This window comes from Ovis aries, chromosome 15 (assembly GCF_016772045.2).
Source record: "Ovis aries strain OAR_USU_Benz2616 breed Rambouillet chromosome 15, ARS-UI_Ramb_v3.0, whole genome shotgun sequence".
Classification (NCBI taxonomy): Eukaryota; Metazoa; Chordata; class Mammalia; order Artiodactyla; family Bovidae; genus Ovis; species Ovis aries.
The window spans coordinates 56,069,370-56,083,491 of NC_056068.1; the positions used below are offsets into that span (position 1 = coordinate 56,069,370).

Genomic DNA, 14,122 nt, shown 5'->3' on the forward strand with positions numbered 1-14,122 from the left:
ATGCAAAGAGCTGACTCATTTGAAAAAATACCTGATGTTGGGGAAGACTGAGGGCAGGAGGAGAAAGGGATGACGGAGGATGAGATGGTTGGATGGCATCACCGACTCAATGGACATGGGTTTGGGTGGACTCCAGGAGTTGGTGATGGACAGGGAGGCCTGACATGCTGCGGTTCATGGGATTGCAAGGAGTTGGACATGACTGAGTGACTGAACTGAACTGAACTGATAGAATATTTGAATATCATAACTAGCAGGCTTCCTTTAAATGTATATAAGCTGTATGCTCAAGAGAAAAGTGAATATTCTTGTGAGACACTTGGTACACTGACAAAACTTATCCATGTAATTTGGCCACAATGAAATTGCAACTTTTTTTGTTCTAAGGCAGAAATCACACAGGACACATTTGTGGATCATGAAGCAGTAAAATTAGAAGTGAAGTGAGGTGAAGTCGCTCAGTCGTGTCCGACTCTTCACGACCCCATGGACTGTAGCCTACTAGGCTCCTCTGTCTATGGGATTTTCCAAGCAAGAATACTGGAGTGGGGTGCCATTTCCTTCTCCAAAGTTTTTTCTAAAATTAGAAATGGAGACCCAAAACAATCTAACACAGGGGATTTTTTTTAAAAAACCCACAGTCTCATTTCTAAATAAGTTTTTTGCTTAATATACAAACTATTTAGAAGGAAACAACAGTGAAAACATAACCATGCAGAAATGTTGGCTCTCCTGACAGCTCTCCCTTCTGCCCGTCCACCAGTCACTCTTGTGGATGCCCCACAGATCTTTCCTGTTTCTGACACTTGTCTGCTTTGGGCTTGGCATTCCCCAGGACCTATTCTGGAGTTCCCCAGGATAGAGTTTCCTCTTTATTCTGTGCTTTGCTCATGCATACAGTTTGGCCTATCTTTTCTTTTAAGTCAGAGCACATCTACGTTCTATCTTTGTTGAATTTTCAGTTACATTAGAATATATACATTAGATTTGCTTATATATTTTCTATCCCTTATTTGGATATCCAGTGGGAGCTGAGGCTGAGGTACATTCTGCCATCTTCATCTAGTTTTATGAAGATGTTGCTTTATTTTGTTATCTTTTGTTTGCTTTATTTTGAGAAGTCAGAGCCCTAAGGTGTAAGTTGACAGAGTTCTTAAAATCATCTTATCTAAATTCCTCACTTCACAGATTATAAAGTGAAAGTGAAAGTGAAGTTGCTCAGTCGCACCCAACTCTTTGCGACCCCATGGACTGTACCCTACCAGGCTCCTCTGTCCATGGGATTTTCCAGGCAATAGTACTGGAGGGGATTGCCATTTCCTTCTTCAGGGGATCTTCCCAAACCAGGGACTGAACCCTGGTCTCCCGCATTGTAGACAAACACTTTACCATCTGAGCCACCAGGGAAGTAAGTCCCTGCACACAGATTATAAAACTGATTGCAAAATTCATGAAGACACCTGCCTGAAGTTACCAGCAAATTAGGTATAAGGCTGAGATAAGAACTGAGCTTTTCTGGCTGATGAAGCCCTCTTTTCCTTTACTAATCCACTTCAGTCTGCATACAGAATATTCCTTTTTTAAAGAACTCTGTAGACAGTTAAGGTCTCTGAATTAAGTATAGACATTTGGAGTGAAAGACTGATCTAGTATTTATGGTCACCTCTAAACGACAGGAGCAGAGAGAATCATGAAAATCCTTATGTCTTAATAACAGATGTCATACTTTTGTAGTTGTGGAAAATGTCTAAAGATTATCTCATTGGATCTTTTTATCAATTCTGTGGAACAGATATTATCACTCCTATTTTCACAAATGCAGACACTAGAACTCAGAGGCATTGAGTGGCTTATAGACTCAGTAAATGACTGAACCAGACTTTGAACATAGGACTTCTGATTCTGTATCCATATTTCTTGTCATTTACTTCATCTGTGTAAGCACACTCCATGTTCCTTTTAGAATATCCTCGAACAGAATCTGAATGGGAAAACAGCTTTGCTTTGAAGATGTTCCTCTTCCAATTTGTCAATTTGAACAGTTCTATCTTCTATATTGCTTTCTTTTTGGGGAGGTAAGTCAACTTTATACACATTGTCTTTGCACAGTGACAGAGACTGTCAACAGTTTCATTGCCAGTTTGTTAACAGAGGTGGCAAATTCTTGTTCTCTGCCTTGAAAAACTGTCCCAATGAATCTTCACATGCTTTTTCAAATCAAGACTTAGTATAGTGCTTCTGGCTGCACTCCCAATTAAAGTTGAAATAAAAAAGTAAAGCCATATGATCGAATCACTTTTCTGTACAACTGAAACGAACACAACATTGTAAATCAGCTATACGTCAATAAAATAAATAAGACCTATATGCCATGCTGGGGTTGAATTATGATTCTCCAATCATTAGTGATGATTTTGTTAAATAAGAAAAGTTTTGTATAAGCCCAGAGTACACTTCCTTAGTGTGGAAACAACCTATCATGGTAATATTTTTTTCCTGAATTTGCTGCAAAATATAAAAAAAGAAGCATATTAAGCTACCTGTTCTGGTTTGCTGTATGCTCAACACTCCAGCCAGTGCCATGGAAACATACTGAAGCTAGAAAATTTTAAACAATTCAGCACATTTTATTAATAGTCATTAAGTAGGTCAAAAAGACATTAAAACTCTACAAGTCAGTGTGGAAATTTTCATTTGGTTGGTTTGTCTGCACTTTCTCAACCCGTTGATAATGACTTCACACATCATTTTTCCTTTTCAAGTCAGGTCCTTTGATGTGTAAGCATGGCCTAAGTCACTGTTTGGGTACAAATTGCTCCAGAGAGTCCTTACGTCTACCCACACTTGCACTGGTTGTAATGCATTAGTAAGTGTTCTTCAGTCAACCCCGCCTAAACACTAATGAATTAAAATGGCTTTTTACAGATTTGTTGGCCATCCGGGAAAGTACAATAAACTTTTCAACCGGTGGAGACTGGAGGAAGTAAGTAACCTTGTAAGGGTAGGGGTGGGATGGGCATGGATATGGGCCAATGACTGTGGGGAAAAAGGGGGTGGGAAGAGAGAGAAAGGGGAGGTGAAACAGGCAAGTTCACCTGTACTGAAGACATGTTTTTGATAAAGCAGGAAATCTAGGGGTTCCTAAGAAACTAAGTCTTCCAAAAAAGAGGATATACATTAAACCCCAAGATCCTGACCTCAGCTCTCTTTAATATACTATCAAAACCAGTTCTTCCATTCACAAAGCCCAGAAATTTAGCTCCAGTAGATTTTTTTCTTTTGGAGGATTGTTATTATCTGTGCACTGATTTCCAAACTTTTAAGTATATTGGGTTTCCTTCTAAGCAAGGAAAATTTAGTCTAAAAGAAATCTTAATGAAATACCATTTATAAATGTATAGGTATATCTTCAAAGTCTTATATTTCTTCATTGATTTATGTATGTATGGAAACAAAATGTCTAGGAATAATATTTCTATATTCCACGGTGAGAGTGTTGTATATTTTCACTGAGACTGACAAACTGTCCTCCCAAATGCCAGCTCCTACCTATAGTATATGTATTTACTTCTTCAGAATTTGCCAAGTGAAACAGTTTCATTTTTACCAATAATCCAAAAGATATCAGAATATCTCTTGATTTCAGTTCCTTTAATTACAAGTGACGCAGAGAACATTTTTCATGTTTGTTGATATTTTGTATTCTGCAGCTATGTTATTCCTGTTAATTTTCATTAAACTGTTTTTTCTGTTTTAATAATTTCTAAACAAATAAAATAAGGTTCTTTCAAATTTGTTAAGGATATGTTTTCCATTTTCTTATATATCTTTTAATTTTGTTTTGATATATTTTTTACAGAACTATATGGCATTTTCTAATCAAAATATTATTGTCGTGAATGTTTTGGGGAATTTGTTTCATCATAAAAATGTGTTGTCAATCTGGGAAATTTTAAAATTTCATGCATATTTTTAACTACTGTTATTTTTAAAAGTATTATCTTTGACCCATTGGAAGTTCATTTTCATGTAAAGTGTAATTAAGATCTCCCAAAATTAGCAGCCACAAATTTAATAAAATGAGTTTTCACTCAGCAAAATGAGATTGTAAGGTTTATTATATCAGTATTCTACATCTTAATACTTCTGGATCTATTTAGACTAATTGTCAAATTTTTTACTTATCTAATTCAAAATTTTAAAAATTATTCTAATGTAAAACTCAGTTTAACATATGGCAGCATTAGTTGTTTTTGTTCAGTCACTAAGTGGTGTCTGACTCTTTACAATGATATAAACTGCAACATACCAGGCTTCCCTTTCCTCTACTATCTCCCACAGTTTTCTCAAATTCATGTCCATTAAGTTGGTGATGCCATCTAACCTTCTCATCTTCTGTTTCCACCTTCTCCTTTAGCTTTCAATCTTTCCCAGCATCTGGGTCTTTTTCAGTGAGTCAACTGTTCTCATCAGGTGGCCAGAGTATTGGAGTTTTAGCTTTAGGATCAGTCCTTCCAATGAATAATCATCGTTGATTTCCTTTAGGATTGACTGGTTGGATCTCCTCGCAGTCCAAGGGACTCTCAAGAGTCTTCTCTAGCATCACAGTTCAAAACCATCAATTCTTCAGCCCTCAGCCTTCTTTATGGTCCAGTTCTTACATCTGTACATGACTACTGGAAAAACCATAGCTTTGACTCTTTGGACCTCTGTCAGCAAAGTGGGTCTCTGCTTTTTAGTACACTGTCTAGATTTGTCATAGCTTTTCTTCCAAGGAGCAAGTGTCTTTTCATTTCATGGCTGTAATCATCGTCCACGGTGATTTTGGAGCCCAAGAAAATAAAATCTGTCACTGTCTCCACTTTTCCCCCTTCTATAATATTTGCCATGAAGTGATGGGACCAGATGCATGATCTTTATTTTTGAATCTGAGCTTTCAGCCAACTCTTTTCACTCTCCTCTTTCAGCTTTATCAAAAGGCTATCTAGTTCCTCTTCACTTTCTGCCATAAGAATGTTACCATCTGCATATCTGAGATTGTTGATATTTCTCTCAACAATCCTGATTCCAGCTTTTGAGTCATGCGGCCCAGAATTTCTAATGATGGCTCTTCATAGAAGTGAAATAAGTAGGGTGACAGTGTACAGTTTTGTCATATTCCTTTCCCAATTTTGAACCAGTCCACTGTTCCATGTCTGGTTCTAACTGTTCTTCTTGACCTGCACACAGGTTTCTCGGGAGACAGGTAAGGTGGTCAGGTATTCCCAGCTCTTGAAGAATTTTCCAGGTTTTTGTGATCCACATAGTGAATAACAGGCTTTAGTGTAGTCAATGAAGCAGAAGTAGATGCTTTTATGGAATTCGGTTCCTTTCTCTGTGATGCAATGGAATCTTGGCAATTTGAACTTTGGTGCCTATGAAAAAAGTGAAAAGTGAAAGTTAGTGGCAAAGTTGAGTCTGACTCTTTGCAATCCCATGGACTGTAGCCTGCCAGGCTCCTCTGTCCATGGAATTCTCCAGGCAAGAGTACCAGAATGGGTTCCCATTTCCTTCTCCAGGTGATCTTCCTATGCATTTTCTAGATCCAGCTTGTACATCTGGAAGTTCTCAGTTCATGTACTACTGAAGCCTAGCTTGAAGGATTTTGAGTATTACCTTGCTAGCATGAGAAATGAATGCAACTGTACAATAGTTTGAGCATTCTTTGTCTTTGCTCATCTTTGGGACTGGAATGAAAACTGACCTTTTCCAGTCCTGTGGCCACTGCTGAGTTTTCCAAATTTGCTGACATATTGAGTGTAGCACTTTAACAACATCATCTTTTAGAATTTTGAATAGTTTGTCTTGAATTCCATCACCTCCATTAGCTTTTCTCTTAGTAATTCTTCCTAAGGCCCACTTGACTTCACATTCCAGCATGTCTGGCTCTAGTGAGTGACCACACCATCATGGTTATCCAGTTCATTAAGACTTTTTAAACTAAAGTTCTTCTATGTATTCTTGCCACCTTTTCTTAATCTCATCTGCTTTTTGTTCTGTTCTTTATCATGCCCATTATTGAATGAAACATTCCCTTAATACCTCCAATTTTCTTGAAGATATTTCTAGTCTTTCCCATTCTATTGTTTTCCTCTATTTCTTTGCATTGTTCACTTACAGCTTTCTTATCTCTTCTTGCTGTTCTCTGGAACTCTGCATTCAGTAGGGTATATCTTTCCCTTTATCCCTTGCCTTTTTCTTCTCCTTTTATTAGCCATTTTTAAATGACCAGTTTGCCTTCTTTATTTCCTTTTCTTTGGGATGGTTTTGGTTCACACCTCCTGCACATTGTCATGAACCTCCGTCCATAGTTCTTCAGGCACTCTGTCTACTAGATCTAATCCTTTGAATCTATTCATCACCTCCACTGTATAATCATAAAGGTTTGATTTAGGTCCTATCTAAATGGTATGAATATTTTCCCTATTGTCTTCAATTTAAGCCTGAAGTTTACAATAAGGAGTTCATGATCTGAGCCACAGTCAGCTCCAGGTCTTGTTTTTGCTGACTGTACGAAGCTTCTCTATCTTCAGTTGCAAAGAGAATAATCAATCAAATTTCAGTATTGACCATCTCCTGATGTCCATGTGTAGAGTCATCACTTACGTTGTTGGAAAAGGGTGTTTGCTATGACCAGTGTGTTCTGGACAAAACTCCGTTAGGCTTTGCCCTGCTTCATTTTCTACTCCAAGGCCAAACTTGCCTGTTACTCCAAGTATCTCTTGACTTCCTACTTTTGCATTTCAATCCCTTCTGATGAAAAGTACATCTTTTTCTTGGTGTTCTAGAAGGTGTTTTAAGTAGGTCTTCACAGAGCTATTCATCTTCAACTTCTTTGGCATTAGCGGTTGGGGCGTAGACTTGGGTTACTGTGATATTGATTACCTTGCATTGGAAAAAAATGAAATAATTTTGTCATTTGTAAGATTGCACCCAAGTGCTGTATTTTGGACATGAGTTTGAGCAAACTCCAGGTGATAGTGAAGGACAGGGAAGCCTGGAATGCTGCAGCCCATGGGATTACAAAGAGTCAGACACGACTTAGTGACTGACCTACAGCAACTGCATTTCAGACTCTTTTGTTGACTATGAAGGCTACTCCATTTCTTCTAAGGGATTCTTGCCCATAGTAGTCAGTATAATGGTCATCTGAATTCGTAAAATGTCGATGTTCATTCTTGCCATCTCCTGCTAGACCACATCCAATTTACCTTGTTTCATGGATCTAACATTCCAGGTTCTTATGCAGTATTGTTCTTTATAGCTTCAGACATTACTTTCACCACCAGACACATCCACAACTGAGTGACATTTCTGCTTTGTCCCAGGCTCTTCATTCTTTCTGGAGCTATTAGTAATTGCCCTCTGATCTTCCCCAGTAGCATATTGGACACCTTCCGACCTGGAAGGCTCATCTTCTGGTATCATATATTTTAGCCTTTTCATACTGTTCATGGGGTTTTTGCGGCAAGAATACTGGAGTGGTTTGTCATTCTCTCCTCCAGTGCACTACATTTTGTCAGGAATCTCTGCTATGATCAACCTGTCTTGGGTGGCCCTGCATGGCATGGCTCATAGCTTCATTGAGTTATAAAAACCCCTTTGCCAAGAAAAGGCTATGATCCATGAAGGGGAGGCAGCATTATTAGGAGGTCATAATTTAGAGAAAGGTTAAGAAAAAGATCACCTGAGAAATTGGAGGGTAGAGGCATTTCTGATCTCTATCTAAACATCCCCCCCCAAACACAGGGGCTTTTTCATTAATGTTGTCTCCTTTGGGTGTTCTAAAAGTTGATTGGACTACTTTGAGAAAGCCCAAAGAATGTATGGTTTTTATCAAAGAAAACTGGGCTTAAATGTTAATCTTCCTGATTATTCTTTGTCCTTCATTTAACCTCTCTGAATATCTGTCTTCTCATCTGTACACTGGCAATAGTAATACTTATGTTGCAAAGCTGTTACTAGATAAGAGGTAATTTGCATCACACAAGTAGCCCAATGCTTGTACTATGCTAGAAACTCTGTAAATTGTAGCTGATATTTATCAATGCTCTGTCTCTATAGCTACCTGGGTATTATTCTATAGGAAAGAGATAAACTAGGGCTTTCTTAATCCCAAGCTTCCTGGAAGTCCCCAAATCAAACTTGCAGTTTTCTTTCATAACCCAGAAGTATGACCATATGCACTAAAAGACTTTCAGCTCCCCTTTGGTGTTTGTGTGGATGTGTGTGTGTGTGTGTGTGTGTGTGTGTGTGTGTGTGTGTGTGTGTGTGTGTGTGGTGTGGTGTGGTGAAGGGGGAGGGAGAAATAAGGCTTACTTTTTTCCAAGAATGTTCAGTGGAGTTAGCAAGGGTAGTGTGGGGAACAAAGTGGTCACAGGCAGGGAGGTCTGCATATTGATGCCATTTGAGTGCCTGCTAGCACCAGTAATTTTGTTTAATTGGGTACTCTTTTAACTGGGGCTTCCTTGATAGCTCAGTTGGTAAAGAATCTTCCTGCAATTCAGGAGACCCTGGTTTGATTCCTGGGTCAGAAAGATCCTCTGCAGAAGGGGGAGGCTACCCACTCCAGTATTCTTGGGCTTCCCTGGTGACTCAGCTGGTAAACAATCCACCTGCAATGTGGAAGACCTGGGTTCAATCCCTGGGTTGGGAAGATCCCCTGGAGAAGGAAGTGGCTACCTACTCCAGTATTCTGGCCTGGAGAATACCACAGCCTGTAAAGTCCATGGGGTCGCAAAGAGTCAGACACAACTGAGCTACTTTCACACTTTCACTGTTAATTGTGAAATTATTAGAATTTGTGATTCCTCTTTGAAAGTCCCAGGGAAATAACTGTAATATTAGTGTCAGGAAAAATATTTCATAACCATCCTATTTTCCACAATGCATATGACATAGACAGTAGCCATATTTTCCAACAAAAGATTTATTTTGAAAAAAAAATCAGTGAATTAAAAATATGGGTTTGGAATAGAGCCTGGAAATCCTGGAAATGTAGATAGAAAGGTATATATGATGGAAAATAAAAGTTAGATCTCTGAATTTAGTCATACAACAAGCATTTATTAATACACACTGTATCTTAGACCTCTGCTGGGTAATATGTGGTGTACAAGTGAAGATATCTTTTTCCTTTCTTTAATAATGTTAACAATCTTGAAGAAAATAACATAACCATGATATGTAACAAGTATTTTGTCTTTGGAATCTGACAATCTATGTTCTAATCTGGCCCCCCTGGATACATGATCTTAATATTTCTATGTCTCAGTTTATTTGTTGTTGTTATTGCAAATTGTGATAAGATTCATCATTCTCAATAATACTGGCCATAGGTAGATTAAGTTGGATCTTGCATGTAAAATGCCTGGCATAAATAATGGCAGCTATTTATAAAGAAATAAAAATAGTACTGCAATTTATTTAGAAAATTTATAAACTGGCCATTATGGACTTCTCTCACACTATGCTATATAATATCTCATGGCTTCCCAGATTGTACTAGTGGTAAAGAATCCACCTACCAATACAGGAGACACAAGAGACACCAGGTTTGGTCTCCCTGGGTCAGGAAGAACCCTGGAGAAGGGAATGGCAGCCCACTCCAGTATTCTTGCCTGGGAAATTCCATGGACAGAAGAGCCTGGTGGGCTACAGTCTATGGGGTCACAAAGAGTCAGACACAAATGAGCAACTGAGCACCTTATTTGTGTATCTATATAAAATGTTAATAGTTAATATTGAATGAGTGTTTACGATATACCAGCACATTCAAGAGAGTTTCAGAAAAACATCTATTTCTGCTTTATTGACTATGCCAAATCCTTTGACTGTGTGGATCACAATAAACTGTGGAAAATTCCAAAAGAGATGGGCATACCAGACCACCTGACCTGCCTCTTGAGAAACCTGTATGCAGGTCAGGAAGCAACAGTTAGAACTGGACATGGAACAACAGACTGGTACCAAATAGGAAAAGGAGTACGTCAAGGCTATATATTGTCACCCTGCTTATTTAACTTATATGCAGAGTACATCATGAGAAATGCTGGGCTGGAAGAAGCACAAGCTGGAATCAAGATTGCCAGGAGAAATAGCAATAACCTCAGATATGCAGATGACACCACCCTTATGGCAGAAAGTGAAGAAGAACTAAAGAGCTTCTTGATGAAAGTGATAAAGGAGAGTGAAGAAGTTGGCTTAAAGCTCAGCATTAAGAAAACTAAGATCATGGCATCTGGTCCCATCACTTCATGGGAAATAGATGGGGAAACAGTGGAAACAGTGTCAGACTTTATTTTTCTGGGCTCCAAAATCACTGCAGATGGTGACTGCAGCCATGAAATTAAAAGACACTTACTCCTTGGAAGGAAAGTTATGACCAACCTAGACAGCATATTGAAAAGCAGAGACATTACTTTGCCAACAAAGGTCCATCTAGTCAAGGCTAGGGTTTTTCCAGAGGTCATGTATGGATGTGAGAGTTGGACTATAAAGAAGGCTGAGTGCTGAAAAATTGATGCTTTTGAACTGTGGTGTTGGAGAAGACTCTTGAGAGTGCCTTGGACTGCAAGGAGATCCAACCAGTCCATTCTAAAGGAGATCAGTCCTGGGTGTTCATTGGAGGGACTGATGTTGAAGCTGAAATTCCAATACTTTGGCCACCTGATGTGAAGACCTGACTCATTTGAAAAGGCCCTGATGCTGGGAAAGATTGAGGGCAGGAGGAGAAGGGGACAACAGAGGATGAGATTGTTTGATGGCATCACTGACTTGATGGACATGGGTTTGGGTGGACTCTGGGAGTTGGTGATGGACAGGGAGGCCTGGCATGCTGCTATTCATGGGGTCACAAAGAGTGGGACACAACTGAGTGACTGAATTGAACTGAGCACATTCAAGCAATTGGTTCTAAAAGTTCTACATATGTTAATGTATTGATTCCTTACAGCATTTCTATTATAACACACATGTTACTGATGAGAAAACAGAAACTTAGAGAAGTTATGTAATTTGCCTACACATCAAAAAATACTTACAAAGTGATGAAGTCATCACTTTGATATTAATTTGATTCAGGCAGTCTAGATTTTATGCTCTGACCACTGTGCATTCCAGCCACTGTTGGGATAGCATATTGCCACAATGGAGAACCTAATAGAGATAGATTTTGATATGAAATTGCTGAATGATTTCTGGCTCCTACATACAAACTGGAATATAGTAGACATACTAAAGTGGATCAAGTGAGAGGAATGAGGATATCAGAGTCTCACAGTTCTGTCTGCCACGTAGATTCATTATTTACAAAATGGAGATATGAACACCCATCTCACCAGGCTTGATGAGGAAAAAAATGAGAAAAATATATGAAGGCACCCAGCTTTGAATTGTCCATGGTCATATGGATAAGACCTTTTAGAACCAACACCCCAAAAAGATATCCTTTTCATTATAGGGAACTGGAATGCTAAAGTAGGAAGTCAAGAGATACCTGGACTAACAGGCAAATTTGGTCCTGGCAAGGCAAAGGCTAACAGAGTTTTGTCAAGAGAATGCATTGGTCATAGCAAATACCCTCTTCCAACAACACAAGGGAAGACTCTAGACTCTACACATGAACATCACCAGATGGTCAAGACCAAAATCAGATTGATTATACTCCCTGCATCTGAATATGTAGAAGTTCTATACAGTCAGCAAAAACAAGACCAGGAGCTGACTGTGGCTCAGATCATGAACTCTTATTGCTAATTCAGACTTAAATTGAAGGAAGTAGGGAAAACCACTAGACTATTCAGGTATGACCTAAATCAAATCCCTCAGGATTATACAGTGTAAGTGACAAATAGATTCAAGGGATTAGATCTGATATACAAAGTGCTGAAGAGCTATGGACAGAGGTTCGTGACATTGTACCAGAAGCAGCGATCAAGACCATCCCCAAGGGAAAGAAAGGCAAAAAGGCAAAATGGTTGTCTGACGAGGCCTAACAAATAGCTGTGAAAAGAAGAGAAGCAAAAGGCAAAGGTGAAAAGGAAAGATATACCCATTTGAATGCAGAGTTCCAAAGAATACCAAGGAGAGATAAGAAAGCCTTCCTCAGTGATCATTGCAAAGAAATAGAGGAAGACAATAGAATAGGAAAGACTAGAGATCTCTTCAAGAAAATTACAGATACTGAGGGAACATTTCATTTTAAGAAGGTCTCAGTAAAGGACAGAAATGGTATGGACCTAAGAGAAGCAGAAGATATTAAGAAGAAGTGGCAAGAATACACAGAAGAACTATACATAAAAGATCTCAATGACCCAGATAACCACGATGGTGTGATCACTCACTTAGAGCCAGACATCCTGGAATGCAAAGTAAAATGGGCCTTAAGAAGCATCACTATGAACAAAGCTAATAGAGGTGATGGAATTCCAGTTGAGCTATTTCAAATCCAAAAGATAATGCTGTTAAAGTGCTGCACTCAGTATGCCAATACATTTGGAAAACTCAGCAGTAGTGGCCACAGGACAAGAAAGGCAATGCCAAGGAATGCTCAAACTACTGCACAATTGCACTCATCTCACATGCCTGCAAAGTAATGCTTAAAATTCTCCAAGCCAGGCTTCAGCAGTACGTGAACTGTGAACTTCCAGATGTTCAAGCTGGATTTAGAAAAGGCAGAGGAACCAGAGATCAAATTGCCAACATCTACTAGATCATTGAAGAAGCAAGAGAGTTCCAGAAAAACATCTACTTCTGCTTTATTGACTATGCCAAAGCCTTTGACTGTGTGGATCACAATAAACTGTGGAAAATTCTGAAAGAGATGGGAATACCAGACAACCTGACCTGCCTCCTGAGAAACCTGTATTCAGGTCAAGAAACAATAGTTAGAACTGCACATGAAACAACAGACTGGTTCCAAATCAGGAGAGGAGTACGTCAAGGCTGTATTTTGTCAATTTGCTTATTTAACTTATATGCAGAGTACATTATGCAAAATGCTGGACTGGATGAAACACAAGTTGGAATCAAGATTTCTGGGAGAAATATCAATAATCACAGATATGCAGATGACACCAACCTTATGGGAGAAAGTGAAGAACTAAAGAGCCTCTTGATGAAAGTGAAAGAGGAGAGTGAAAATTTTGGCAGAAAACTCAACATTCAGAAAACTAAGATCATGGGCATCTGGTCCCATCAGTTCAGTTCAGTTCAGTTACTCAGTTGTGTCCGACTCTGCGACCCCATGAATCGCAGCAAGCCAGGCCTCCCTGTCCATCACCAACTCCCAGAGTCCACCCAAACACATGTCCATCAAGTCGATGATGCCATCCAACCATCTCATCCTCTGTCGTCCCCTTCTGTTGCTGCCTTCAATCTTTCCCAGCATCAGGGTCTTTTCAAATGAGTCAGCTCTTCTCATCAGGTAGCCAAACTATTGGAGTTTCAGCTTTAGCATCAATCTTTCCAAAGAACACCCAGGACTGATCTCCTTTAGAATAGACTGGTTGGATCTCCTTGCAGTCCAAGGGACTCTCAAGAGTCTTCTCCAACACCACAGTTCAAAAGCATAAAATCTTTGGTGCTCAGCTTTCTTCACAGTCCAACTCTCACATCCATACATAACCACTGGAAAAACCATAGCCTTGACTAGACGGACATTTGTTGGCAAAGTAGTGTTTCTGCTTTTCAACATGCTATCTAGGTTGGTCATAACTTTTCTTCCAAGGAGTAAGCGTCGTTTAATTTCATGGCTGCAATCACCATCTGCAGTGATTTTGGAGCCCAAAAAAATAAAGTCTGACACTGTTTCCACTGTTTCCCCATCTATTTCCCATGAAGTGATGGGACCAGATGCCATGATCTTCGTTTTCTGAATGTTGAGCTTTAAGCCAACTTTTTCACTCTCCTCTTTCACTTTCATCAAGAGGCATTTTAGTTCCTCTTCACTTTCTGCCATAAGGGTGGTTTCATCTGCATATCTGAGGTCATTGATATTTCTCCCGGCAATCTTGATTCCAGCTTGTGCTTCTTCCAGCCCAGCGTTTCTCATGGTGTTTTCTGCATAGAAGTTAAATAAGCA

At 39.2% G+C, this 14,122-nt stretch overlaps 1 protein-coding gene across 1 annotated transcript in view; it reads left to right on the forward strand.

Annotated features, from left to right (window-relative positions):
• ANO3 (anoctamin 3) overlaps nucleotides 1-14,122 on the forward strand; it is a 455,605-nt gene that overhangs the window by 417,067 nt on the left and 24,416 nt on the right. The window contains exons 19-20 of the mRNA XM_027979573.3: nucleotides 1,964-2,075; nucleotides 2,926-2,983. Of these exons, the coding sequence (XP_027835374.2) occupies nucleotides 1,964-2,075; nucleotides 2,926-2,983 (170 nt within the window). The remainder of the gene's footprint in view (nucleotides 1-1,963; nucleotides 2,076-2,925; nucleotides 2,984-14,122) is intronic.